This window comes from Diceros bicornis, chromosome 23 (genome assembly GCF_020826845.1).
Source record: "Diceros bicornis minor isolate mBicDic1 chromosome 23, mDicBic1.mat.cur, whole genome shotgun sequence".
Lineage (NCBI taxonomy): Eukaryota > Metazoa > Chordata > Mammalia > Perissodactyla > Rhinocerotidae > Diceros > Diceros bicornis.
The window spans coordinates 28,112,465-28,124,590 of NC_080762.1; the positions used below are offsets into that span (position 1 = coordinate 28,112,465).

Here is a 12,126-nt window from a genome sequence, read left to right on the forward strand (position 1 = left end):
ACTCATGCCAGAGCCCTTAGGTCCCCCTTGGTGTCTGTCTTCTGTTCCATCTCTCCTCACACACCCCACCCTCTGAGGTCTGTGGGTTTCTGTGCCCAGTGGAGGCAGAGGCCGAGGGTCTGGGGAAGAGGTGGACAGACTGTGACTCGACCTCCTCTCCCCAAACTGCACTCCGGCAATGCAGTAATGAAGTCAGCAGTCCTGGACCCGGACCTTGGCTCCCCTGCCGGCAGCTCTGACCTTGTGCTTAGCACTGAACCACTTACACTCCAGTTTCCTAATCTATCAACAGGCTCGCTCAGCTGTTTGGATCCCTTTTAAGCTCTGCTGTTCTATGATTCTCCCTGGGAAAGTGGGAATTGAGGGAAAACCTCTCTGCCTACTGCCAGGCCTGCCTGGATGATGTCCTTTCTCCACCAGCTCCCCTGTGCTCTTGTGGTGAGAGAGTTTTCTTTACTCTTCTCCTCAAGGGGCAGAGAGGGTTTCTGCCTCAGAGGCAAGGAGGCTTGCCCAGCGGCTGGGAAGTGTCAGTGTTCCACAGGCACAACAGGAGGTTGAGGTTCCCGTTGGCCCTATGTTCTCATAGAAGGGATGTCAGGCAACAGGTGCCAAACCCTGGGGCCTGGCTTTCTACAGCCTTTTTTCAGGAAGGTCAGGCACAATCAGGAGACCCCAAATTTGGGTCCCAGACTGGAATGAGTGCTGCTGCCATGGGCCTCCCAGTCAGCTGCGAGCCCCGTGTGTAGCGGGAAGTGTGGTGTTGAGCCCACCTGCTTTATAACAGGGCTCCCTGTGCTGGGTGGACTCCAGCCGTGTCATCACATAAATGTCCCCACCTCACTGTGAGTAACCTCTCTTTCCCCTCTCTGAGTTTTTGCCCTGATCCCTTTGTCCATAACAAACAAGCATTCAAGTCTGATGTGAAGCTGTGCCTCATTATCCAGTTAATCTCTGTTTGCTGTCACATATTCAGCCAATAGTGGCATTTGCCTGCCTGTTAATCAAAAGCCTTTTTTTTCATTGTCACTTACGGGAAGAGCTGAATGACTTATTATGCCACAGTCAGCCTTCTGGCTTATTCTCCACAATAGGCCTGACCAGCCAGATTAAAGTGGCAGTCACTGCAGGCTGCCTGTGTCATCAGTTCAGGAGCCGTGTCACCGGTTAGAGTTCCACAGTGAACGCAGCTGGATGAGCCGAGCGGTTCGTTCTGGAGTTGAGCAGGTGGATTCACGGTTCCTTTGTGAGCTCTGGTAACACCGCTGCTTGTTGCTTTTGTTACCAGTATCCAGTGCTCAGTGACGAGTTGAGGTTATCGCCTCCTTTCTTTCTTGATTTGTCTCTCGGGTGTGTACCTGGTCTGCATTAGTGCCTAGCACTTAGAGGGCAGACAGTCAGTCTTTGTGGAATGAATGAATATGTATATGATATGAGTCAGGGACCCTAAGAAGAGAGCAAAAGGCTGCAGGAATTCCCACCTCTAGTGTGCAGAAAACTCAGCTAGGAAGCTTATTTAAAATGCATGTCTCCACCCCACGCCTAGAGATTCTGATTTAGTTGTTCTAACAGGAGGTCAAGGACTCTGCAGTTTAAGCATGCATTCAGGTGATTCCTTTTAAGGTAATCAGTGTCCAGAAAACAATGTCCCAGGGGCTTTAAGGAGAGGGGTGTGTTGAGGAGGTTTCAGGTGGGGCATGCAGGGAGCAACTTGAATGTGTTCCATTCTTTTAGCAGAGAAGGCAGATGTGTTTCATCTGTCAAGCCAGCTCAGATCTGTTCATAGTGGCTGTGGTGTTGAGGGAGATTCTGAGGTCATGCTCAGCTTGCTGGGGAGGACCACACTTACTAATCAGTGATGTCCTCCACAGGTGCAGATGGGAGTGGTGGCACATGTACCACACATCTGCCATCTTGGTGGCCTGGACACAGGGCTTGGAGATCGGATCCTCAGCTGCCAGTGCCTTAGCATGAGGCAGGCCGGCCAAGATGCCGGCTGTGATAGATCATTATAATCCTTGGCTACCTTTCCTCCCCCTTAAGATTTAGGAGTAGGTGTAGAAAGCAGCAGGATGTATGAAAGGCTCAGTGCATAGTGGTGAGAGCACAGAGTCTGGCACAAGATGGAACCCTGCCCTGCCACTTAGCAGCTGAATGACGTTGGGCAACTTATTTAACTGGGTGCGTTATTTTCTTCAGCTCTAAAGTGGGAATGATAGTACCTGCCTCATAAAAGGTGGTTATAGGATGAAATGAGGTAAAATACACAGAGCACTTAGAAGAGTGCCTGTCACATAGTGAGAACAATATGTGCGAGCTGTGATTTTTGTTATGAGCTTATTGTGATTTGTGGGTACAGAAGAATTTTCCACTCTTTAGAGAAGAGAACTTTTGGAGTCTGAGATGCTCTTCTGGTGGCTGGGCTGTGAAATTCACACAAGAGAAAGGTACATCAGATGCATCTGATACCACAAGAACACTTACTTACTTCTTCTTGTAAAAGGAAAGGGGTCGTAAAACATAGGCGTTAGCTTCTGCTTTCTGACAGCTTATCCCTGTCTGTAGAGCAATGGGAGGCAGACCACTGAAATACACAGTGGGCAATTACCCAGTGGGCTTTTGCTTGAAGTTTTCAAAAGGAAGATTCTGGTTGGGTTCTGGTGTGGGGAAAGAGGGCACTGACTGGGCCCTAGTTTCACAAGGAGGTTGCTGGCAGTACTAATGAACAGGACGGTACAAAGAACCAGCAGCGTTCAAGCATCTGTGAGCTGGCTGAGATGGCTTTCCTGTGAATTCTAACCAGCTGCTCCGCTGTTGAGCAGAGCCTCCCAGGGCAGCTCCGGCCTGGGACAAGTTCTTCTGAAGCCCAGGGACCCCACACAAGACTGGCTTCCCAGTTGTCTTCCTGGTTTTCACCTAAGCAACATTTAGTGAGCTCTTGCCGTGTACCCAGCACTGTGCTGGGTGTTGTGGGGGATACAAAAGAGGTGGCCTCTGCCGCAGTACTCTAAGCTCTGGTTCAGTAGATATGCCAGACATTTAACAAATTAAAAGAAAAACTCTATCCTTACTCTGTGCGCTGCCTGCGAGGGGGCCACAGGGATGCGTACAACAAGAACCTTGGGCCGCCCTCTTTGGTATTTACCATACACAACTGAGACGTGTACTCAGCTGTAACAAGCAGTCTGTGAAGAGGCCTCACAGGTCCCTTGGCAGTTCAATGAGAGAAGACACTGCAGATGGCGGTCAGGAAGGGTAGTGTGAGACCTGGGCTGGAAGGGCGGTAGAATTCCCAGAGGAGAGGCACAAACATCCTGTGTTCAGATAATGACAAGTAGACCATTTTGGTAAAGCCTGGAGTCTGCATGAGGGCTGAGGTTAGGGTGGTAGTGGCTTTTGAATGCCAGGCTTGGGAGCTCCTGAAGGTTCTGAGTCGGAGAGTGACATAACCACATAGAGCAGCGGTGAGACTGAGCGATGGTTGAGTTAGGCTGCCTTACAGAGAGGGGATGCAGAGGCAGGCAGGATGGGGCAGCAGTCGTGGCCCGGCGGTGAGCTCCTAACCTAGGTGCACGAGAGAGACCCCAGAGACTGGTCTTGAGGGACATTGTGAAGAAACTAATTGTGGACCTTATCTGCCTGGAAAGATGTATGTTTTCTCATCCATCAGTCAACTTCTTCTTGTGTTTTACAGATTCAGCCAGTTATTGAAAAAACCTTCCCTTTTTCTCAAGTTCCCGAAGCCTTCCTGAAGGTGGAAAGAGGACACGCACGAGGAAAGACCGTAATTAATGTCGTTTAAATAAATCTTCAGTTTGGTGATTATTGGCTTTCTTATTTTGTGAGTGCCTGTGGGCTCAAACTTTTTTCTAGCCCTCCCTTTCCAGATGAGACTGTAATTCCAGAAGTTTGAAAGAGCAAACATCTTTTTGCCAGTATTTCCCATCTTCTGAACTGAGCACAGAGATTGATTTTATAGCCACACCACACCCTCTGCGCATCCCCCTGCCCGCCCACAGTGCTTTCTGCTGTAACCGCCCCCAGCACACCCCTGCATTCCTGTTTGCCAAGAGGTCCTCTGGGCCGAGCACAAGGGGTACACAAGTAAGAGGATACGGAAATAGCCGCACCTGGACTTGTCTGTACAGTGAAAATTGCCTATTGTTTTCAAGCTGTTCTTTCACACTGGATTTGCACATTGTAGTGGCACCTTCTGTTCAAGCTCCAACTCTATTTCATGATCTTAATGTTTGTGAGACTAACACTTTCGGCATATGGACGGATGGCAGCATGGAGAACTTACTTAAGGCTAGTTCCTTCTTAGATTGATCAGTGAGCACTTTTCTAATTGGCCAGGGTTTCCTTTGATTTTCATTCCTTTGCGGTAATGTCATCGTAACAGCCCTCCAAGTTCTGAATCTCTCAGGGTCATCTATAAAAGCCTGGCTGGTGATGTGGTTGTTTACTCTCAGAAAATGGAAGGTGATGCTCAAGATTCTAACTTTTTAAAACCCTTACATTTTGCATGAGGGCTAGGCATCGTTTAACAATTGAAACGTGCTTCTCTGAGGACCTGTCCTTGGAAGTTACAACCATTCCACTGGGGCCCCAAGTCCTCCCGTTTCTGACCTTAAATGCCTGCATTTAGGTATCTCGCCAATAAGCCCGTTGCAGCTTTTGAGTCTCTATCTAGTCTGTGCCTTCATTCATTTAAGGTAAGTTTTTATTTCCTGTCGTACTCATCCTCATTACTGCACCTGAGATACTAGCTTTTAGCTGTTGATGGAGACCTGTTTGAGTAACTTCCTACTTGGTTTACTCCTGTTAGACACTCATTTGGTAGTGTGTTGGATGAGGGCTTTTCTCTAGAATTGCTGGTTTCACCAGTACAAATTTGTCTCGAAAGAAACTATGTTTTTCCAGTTGTAAATAGAGCCACTTTGACTTCCATCTGAACCATCTCAGCTCGTTTCCCTGGAGGGCTCCCAGGTGGTGGTGAGGGGCAAAACTCTTGAGGGAGGACCTCACTTACCTCATGTCCACTCGGAGAAGTAGAGCACGCCGTCACCACTGAGTCTGGAAAGAGCGTAGTCAGTAAACCTTCCTAGCAGCCCTGAAACCCTCGTCCTAATCAGTCAGACATTTGTTTCTCATCTGCCAGCTGACTCTCTTTGAAGTGTGATGAGGGCTACTGAATGGACGCAATCAGATTTCATCACTACAGTTAACCAGAAACAAGTTTATTCAAGAGATAAAATTCAACACAGGGTATTGTAGAATGTCTTACCCCACCCTACTGTAATGATCTGTACAGAGGCCTAAAATCAGAGCTATACATCTAAGAATAAGACAGCCATGTTGGCTGCTGTGGGACATGTGCAAACGTTATTGTAAAACTGAAGATAAGCTTCTCTGATGACCGTAATTGCCTACCACAGACTCCAGAGAGGATCAGCATTTTTGGAGGTGGAAACACACGAACAGAAAACAGGGAAACAAGATTTGTTCTTCCTGTGACGAGAGCACCAGTATTCAGTGACAAGGACAACGAAATGAGGACAAAAAAAGAAAGAGTGTCTTCAAGGCATGTTTAGCAGTTTTGTTCAAAACTAGAAGGCACTGTTTGAACAGCACCATGTGGGCCAGTGTATTGTCAGCAGTTAAACATTTTCAACTTGCATTGACATGCTTCCTGCATTTCAGGGTTTTCAGAGTTCTAAGATTTGACCAGTAAGCATTGCTTAAGGCCTCCTTTCCTTCCCTTTCTGGAGAGACTTGCCAGTCATCCCCTTGAGCCTTCCACCCCTGTCATTTCTGCTATTTAATAGAAATAAGTGACACAGGGGCTTCAACACCCTGAGACCTGAGGCTGTCCCACCAGCAGTCATGGAGCACAGGCCGTGGAACATTCCAGGGAAGGTAGCCCCAGGCAGGCCTTTCGATAGGAGGGCAGGAAATTAGGCTAAAAGACCTGAGTTTAGCAAAGGATTGCATAACATTGCTTCAGAACTAGTTGTAGATGAGGGAGGATGGCCTAATATGTTAAGCCATGGTAATACTCTTCCAGTAGCATCTGGAAGCAAAGCAGTCAACACTCATTTGTGACATTCTAGGGCAGCCCACAGGTAAGTTAAAATAATCCAAATCCTGCTAATAAATGTTAGCAGACATGGACATGAAATCTTGTAAATTTACTGATTTTTAATATTAAACAGAAAGAAAATAGTGTTTTGTGTATACTTAGTTCCTTACAATATGTCTGCATATATAAGGCTTTCCCCACTTTGCTATACAGCATAATTCCTGAAAACAGAAGGTCAGGGACCAAAATCTCAGGCCTAATCAGTCATTTCTTCGCAGATGCTAAACAGTCTTCCATACAAACTCAAAACTTTTATCCTGCCCTTTAAAGGGGAAGGGATTGTAGGTCCACGAAGTTGGCAAATTTGTTCCTCTTCTCTCCTGTCACAATCTTTGGAAATAATTTAAAATGTACAGTCTTAAAGTCTTGATAGAACATTTTTTAAAAAACACCCAAAAGCTGCAAATGAGGCAACTTGTTTAAGCAGCTACTGAAAGGAAATGAAAGGCAGGAAATGAGAGAAGGACAAATTATTGGTTTAAAACTATTACAGTCTTTGGAGAAGATGAGACAGTGGTCTCTGTCACAGCAGTGTGATTCTAGAGGGAATTCAGAGTTGCTGAAGGAGCAGATCCACGTTCCTCTCGGCTCTGCCATCAGCAGTCCTTGTGTTTTTTGTAAGGTAGCTGGAAAACCTGCATTCTTCCTTCACGGCTATAGGACCATGGCTTCCCACACTTGTGTAAACTTCTCTCTGCTGACAGTGTTGAGAATGATGTGATTTTGATCATACTGTGCACCTCCTGAAAGACAGAAAAGGAACATAATAAAGGACATTGCCCCCGTGAAGGGACTCGAGCAGCCGTGGTTCATCACAGCCCCAGCATAACAAAAGTCAGCAAGGGGTGAAAGTCTGCGCCTCGAGGAACCACAGCAGGGAGGAGAGCCTGGAAAGTCACCTGAGGGCCGAGCGGGTCAATCTGCAGTGGGTGAGTGTGTTACAGTCCCCTCGTAGGGCACCAGCAACCCACACAGGATGTCCTACCCACTGGGGCTCCTTTTCCTACTCAGGTCTTAAAAGCTGGTCCACAGTCACTTTAAGATGTCTCAAATTGGGGGTAATAGGGAAGAATCGAGAGTAGGGAAAAGGAGCAAAGAGATTATGAAATACAATCAGTCTTGGGATCATGGATTTGATACCAGCAAGGAGGAAGCAGGCAGGCCCGATAGTAGTGGAATGGTTGTCCGATGGAACAGGTTTGCATGAACAATGAAAAATGGCTGTATTAGGTCAAAGGAGAGGTTTGAATGACACCCAGAAGTATGGACAGGGCAGCACTCCCACTACTGGGTACACACAGGCTCTGGTGTATAAAAATACACAGCATTTAAGATGCTGAGTTCCACTGTACTGTAAAACTAGTATGGTCTCCATAAACTCCCTTCCACCAGAATGTGTGTAAGAATATGTTCCAAGGGTGCCTACTAGATGGTTCAGATACCTTAGTGTTAAAAACAGCCTCATGGCCTCTTCTGTCAATAGAGAAATATCATTAACAAAAGAAAGGGTCATCTGATTTTTTTTCCAGTGTGGAATAAACATCCTTTCAGATACATTACCTTTTTTTAGCATAAGTCTCTGCACCAAGGTTCTGTCACCAAGGACTCTATCCAAATAAGAATCTGTTCATCTAGATGCAGTATGACTGATATTGAAATCCTACTGTAACCTCAGGCCAAGAATTAAACATTCTTATTCTCTTTTAAAACATTTTAAAAATAGCCAAAAGGTCTGAAAACTACACAATAGATCTTGGTAGTTGGGGAGGGGAATCATCTTATATGCCTCTTACAAGAAATCGAGTTATCATCATCGATAATCTAGAGCCTCCACTCAGCTAGGTATAGCATAGAACAAGGGCAAGGTTCCTTGGGCTTTTTATGTGCAAGTCTGCAGTGGAAAAAAAGTTACCATCACCAGCCAACCCCACTGTCTCCACCGAGACACACACACTATGCTCCATCAAGATTTCAGGAAGTATTACCTTAAGATCACAATGTCTTTTTTCATTCTTCAGGATTATAGTATCTTAACGTACTTTTTGTGTATATTACATCATAATTCTAATTAGAATCATGAAGACTAGACAGTTCTTGAGAAACAATCTGATTCATTCTTCTGCTTTTGGGGAGAATTATGATGTTTTGAAAGTGAGCATGAATCAGCTTCTACTGTTGTCATAATGTATGTATGTGGTCTAGAATAATACATGAACTTCTACCACCATAACTCACTCCCCAAACATCGAGAGAAAGGTTAGAAGAAACACACTTGGTCTAATAAATCTTAAGGCAATAGTAGTAGTAACAAATGGTTCGACAGTCATAGCTAATGAAAATCAGTCTCCTATTAAGTGCACCAAAGAGAAGTATTTATATTTCCCTTGCGCAGTATGTGGGATGTGTGGTCCTACACTGGCATGTCCACAAGATGGCACCATTCTCCTACGTTCTGAGACATTTAAATTCAGTTTAACAAGACATTATAAGTGACTATTGCAGCTGCCATACTAGATCTACCGCGAGTTCACAAACACAAAGAACATCATCCTTACTCAAGAGGCATCAGACTCATTGATCATGCTTTTAGGAAGGGACCTTGGAGCCTTAAAGTGAAGCCCTAAGGAGGACCCTTCTAGGGTCCCAAAGTTCTTGTCAGTCAAGACTAAACTAGGTATTCTTACTCCTGGTCAGCTGCCAATGTAGCAAGTGGGAAAAAAATCCTATATGTTTGGAGCTTCTAGAATGTAAGCTCTCTGAAGCCAAGGTAATATCTTTTTGTTTCACTTTGGTACACCCAGTGTCTAGCACAGAGCCTGCCACATAGTGGGTACCCAATAAATACATGTTGAAAGAATAAAAGAAATGCTCTAAGAGTTAGCTCATGAAGAACACAGCAATCTTAACCCTGGACACAGGAAGCTGATCACATTTGTAAGAAACATGATTCCATGTTTTCCAAAAAATTCACAGTGTTTCCAATTTAGTCACATTTCTTTGGCTTCTCTGGAGGTTTTGAAACTCTATCTTGTATTGACTGAGGAGCTCCAGTTCAACAAGTTGATCAAAATAAGAATAATGAAAGGTCTGGGGCCGGCCCTGTGGTGTAGTGTGGTGTAGTGGTTAAGTTCGGGTGCTCTGCTTTGGCGGCCCGGGTTCGTGGGTTTGGGTCACAGGCATGGACCTATACCACTCATCAGCCATGCTGAGGCAGTGACCCACATATTAAGTGGAGGAAGACTGACACAAATGTTAGCCCCAGGCTAATCTTCCTTAGCAAAAAAAAAAAAAAAAAAAAAAGAGTAAAGAAAGGTCTGAGTCAGTGATTCCTAACCAGTTTGAACCTCATCTGTAAAATGGGTATTTTACCTGTCTACATAGTGACACATCTTTTGTACCAAATGTAATGTGAAGGAGGTATACTTATTACTATTCATTTCCACAATGTTGCATTTATTTTCTTATATCCAAGTGTCCTGCTTGCATTTTATTTCATGTGTGATTTTTGGTTTCCATCCAGCCCATGGTTATATTCCTTAGCTTGTTCTCCCTCAGTGTAGTGCTCTGCCTTAGCCTCATTAAACCTAATTAGTTTGCCTCTGAGCGCCTTTCCAGCTCCTCAGGTTCTTTGTGAATTCTAATCCCATTGTTAAGTGGGTTGGCCCCTCTACCCACCTGGAGCTCATCCAGAAGTGACAACACTTCTGCTCCTCAGGCAGTCACCAAAGCCCCTGATGAAAACATTCAGGCTTATTCTCCATTATCCAGAAAAGTTATTGTAAACCAGGTTGCAGCTGTTTCTTTACCGCTATATCTTAATTTTCAATGACCGCTTTGGCCTAGATCCCTGATTAAAGTAAAATTGAGCCAACTTTCTAGACATGAGTATGGAGTATGTGGTGTAGTATGGTTACATTATAACCGTTTCACTAAATTGACAAACATAATCATGTTGGCTTTCCTGACAGGAAATAGAAAGTCTCCATTAATAATTTAAAGCAAAATTACCATATATTACATGAATAAAACACACTGTCTTCATTTGCCCGTCAGTAACAAGAGTTCACTGAATTCCCGTGTCTATGTTAGAGGGTCAGTTTTCTGTTTTGTTTTATGTTGTTTTTAAATTATCATCAATGTTTCTTCTCGTGTGGTCCTCAGACCAGCAGCATGGGCAACACCTGAGAACTTAGAAATGCATATTCTCGGGCCCCACCCCAGACCTACTGAATCAGAAACTGAGGGTGACAAGCTCTCTGGGAGATTCTGATGCAGATCAAGTTTGGGAACCACTGGCCTAAATTTTTGTTCTTCCTCAAGCACCACCAGTTCTCTCTGGATTAACTTCATTGAACAAATGTTCAGTTGAAATCCTCTTGGCTGTGTTATTTTAATTTCTAGATCTTAGATCTTTTCAATGAAAGGTTACATGCATATACATGAGAATCATCAACTCTACTGAGTAAGCAAGATCATAGCCTTTTAACTTGTGATTTTTAGTCTAGCATTGTTATAATAAAGCAAATGGTTTGAAGTTAGCCCATATCCAGGTTCTGCCTCAGCACCTATAGGTGTGAGATTGTGGCCAAACTGATTAACCCCTCTGAGCTTGTTTCTGGGGCTGAAAAATGGGGCAGGGCAGGAAGAGGGGAAGAGATAACACAGGCCTCTTAGGGCTGCTGTGAAGACCACATGAGATAATGGAGGGAGAGTGTTCAGCACAGTGGCTGCCACATAGTAAGGGATCTCTTACTACTCGTAATAGTACACTCAGCATGTTTAAAAGTAAAGAATAGATTTTTAGTTAACTAAAAAAAGACACAATGAAGAAAATAAAGGAAATGATCCTTACCTTTGATATCTAAAACTAAATTTGGCTTCAACCTGCTGTAGATCCTGCCATCCGACTTGATGCTCCAGAACTGACTGTCGACATTCTGGTCAAGGGCCAGGCCCAGTTTAGAGCCAGAGGTTACTAGGCTCCCCACAATCGTCAGGCAGCAGTCCTCTGCTATCTGCTTGGTGGGAAAGATAAGCATCTTAGAGATGGATACACATGCAAGTATCATTGTAAGCCGTTTCCTGTTTCAATCGATTTTTAAAGTTATCTTAGTTCCTAGCTTCCTTTACCCCCCATAAGGCATTTCAGCTTTTAGCCAGGTAACTGGGATCAAACAACAAGTATTATGCCCTTTATTTCCTATGATGTGAGTGAAGGAACGTTCGCAATTCTCATCCCTTGTAAGAGACTTCTGCTATTTGTGAGACTCGGTCTTGCTAGTAAGGGAAGTCTTAGAACATTAAAAGTGCCCATCATGCTATTTTTCCCTCTCAGAAATGACCATGATCTGAGGCTGGTCTGTAGCTGAATCTCCCCCTGACATAATCCACCTCTGCTCGGCCTGACCCTTCTGGGATATGACTGCACCTCTAATTTTGAAGGCTGTTGTAGCACTGAAGTGGGTAAAAAGGGCATTTTTATCATTTTAAAACTTGAAATACCATTTATTAGTTTCTCTCGTCTTTCCTTCATGAGAAATGTCTAAAGTTTTCTAAAAAGGCATGTAATTCAACTATAAAAGAGAGAAAGAAGAAAATACAAATGTGGTAGAGTATGTTTTAATGCAAAAATTTTATGGGTCTTCTCTGAAGTGAATCCACCCCTAACGTATAAACAATGTATGGTAGTCCTATGTTCATGAGATACTAACACATCACTATAGACGATGCTTATGAAAAGTGTACTATTCTATATTGAGTTCAAAGGATTGTGATCATCTGGGACACTCTGCTTTTTCTCATGGACCTACTGAATTCAAAGTTGTTAAAATAATGTCACTGAAATGTTTGTTAGAAATAATTGCTGAAAGGCACCGTTTTCATGCGTTAAGATCATTCAAAGGCAGAAGTTGGCCTCTATATTACAGCTACTTCTGTTTGTCATGCTGTGTCTTCTATGCACTGTGTCTTCTATGCATGTCTAGACA

The 12,126-nt window shown here is 44.3% G+C and overlaps 2 protein-coding genes across 3 annotated transcripts in view; one reads left to right on the plus strand and one right to left on the minus strand.

The window, feature by feature from the left end:
• RTN4IP1 (reticulon 4 interacting protein 1) overlaps positions 1 to 3,819 on the plus strand; it is a 44,519-nt gene extending 40,700 nt beyond the window's left edge. The window contains exon 9 of the mRNA XM_058566536.1: positions 3,692 to 3,819. Within this exon, the coding sequence (XP_058422519.1) occupies positions 3,692 to 3,799 (108 nt within the window). The 3' untranslated portion in view covers positions 3,800 to 3,819. The remainder of the gene's footprint in view (positions 1 to 3,691) is intronic.
• Positions 3,820 to 5,221: 1,402 nt separating this feature from the next.
• CRYBG1 (crystallin beta-gamma domain containing 1) overlaps positions 5,222 to 12,126 on the minus strand; it is a 195,843-nt gene continuing 188,938 nt past the window's right edge. For both annotated transcript variants that reach the window (XM_058566531.1, XM_058566532.1), the window contains 2 exons: positions 10,992 to 11,154; positions 5,222 to 6,882 (listed from right to left, as the gene is read on the minus strand). In XM_058566531.1, the coding sequence (XP_058422514.1) occupies positions 6,794 to 6,882; positions 10,992 to 11,154 (252 nt within the window). In that variant the 3' untranslated portion in view covers positions 5,222 to 6,793. The remainder of the gene's footprint in view (positions 6,883 to 10,991; positions 11,155 to 12,126) is intronic.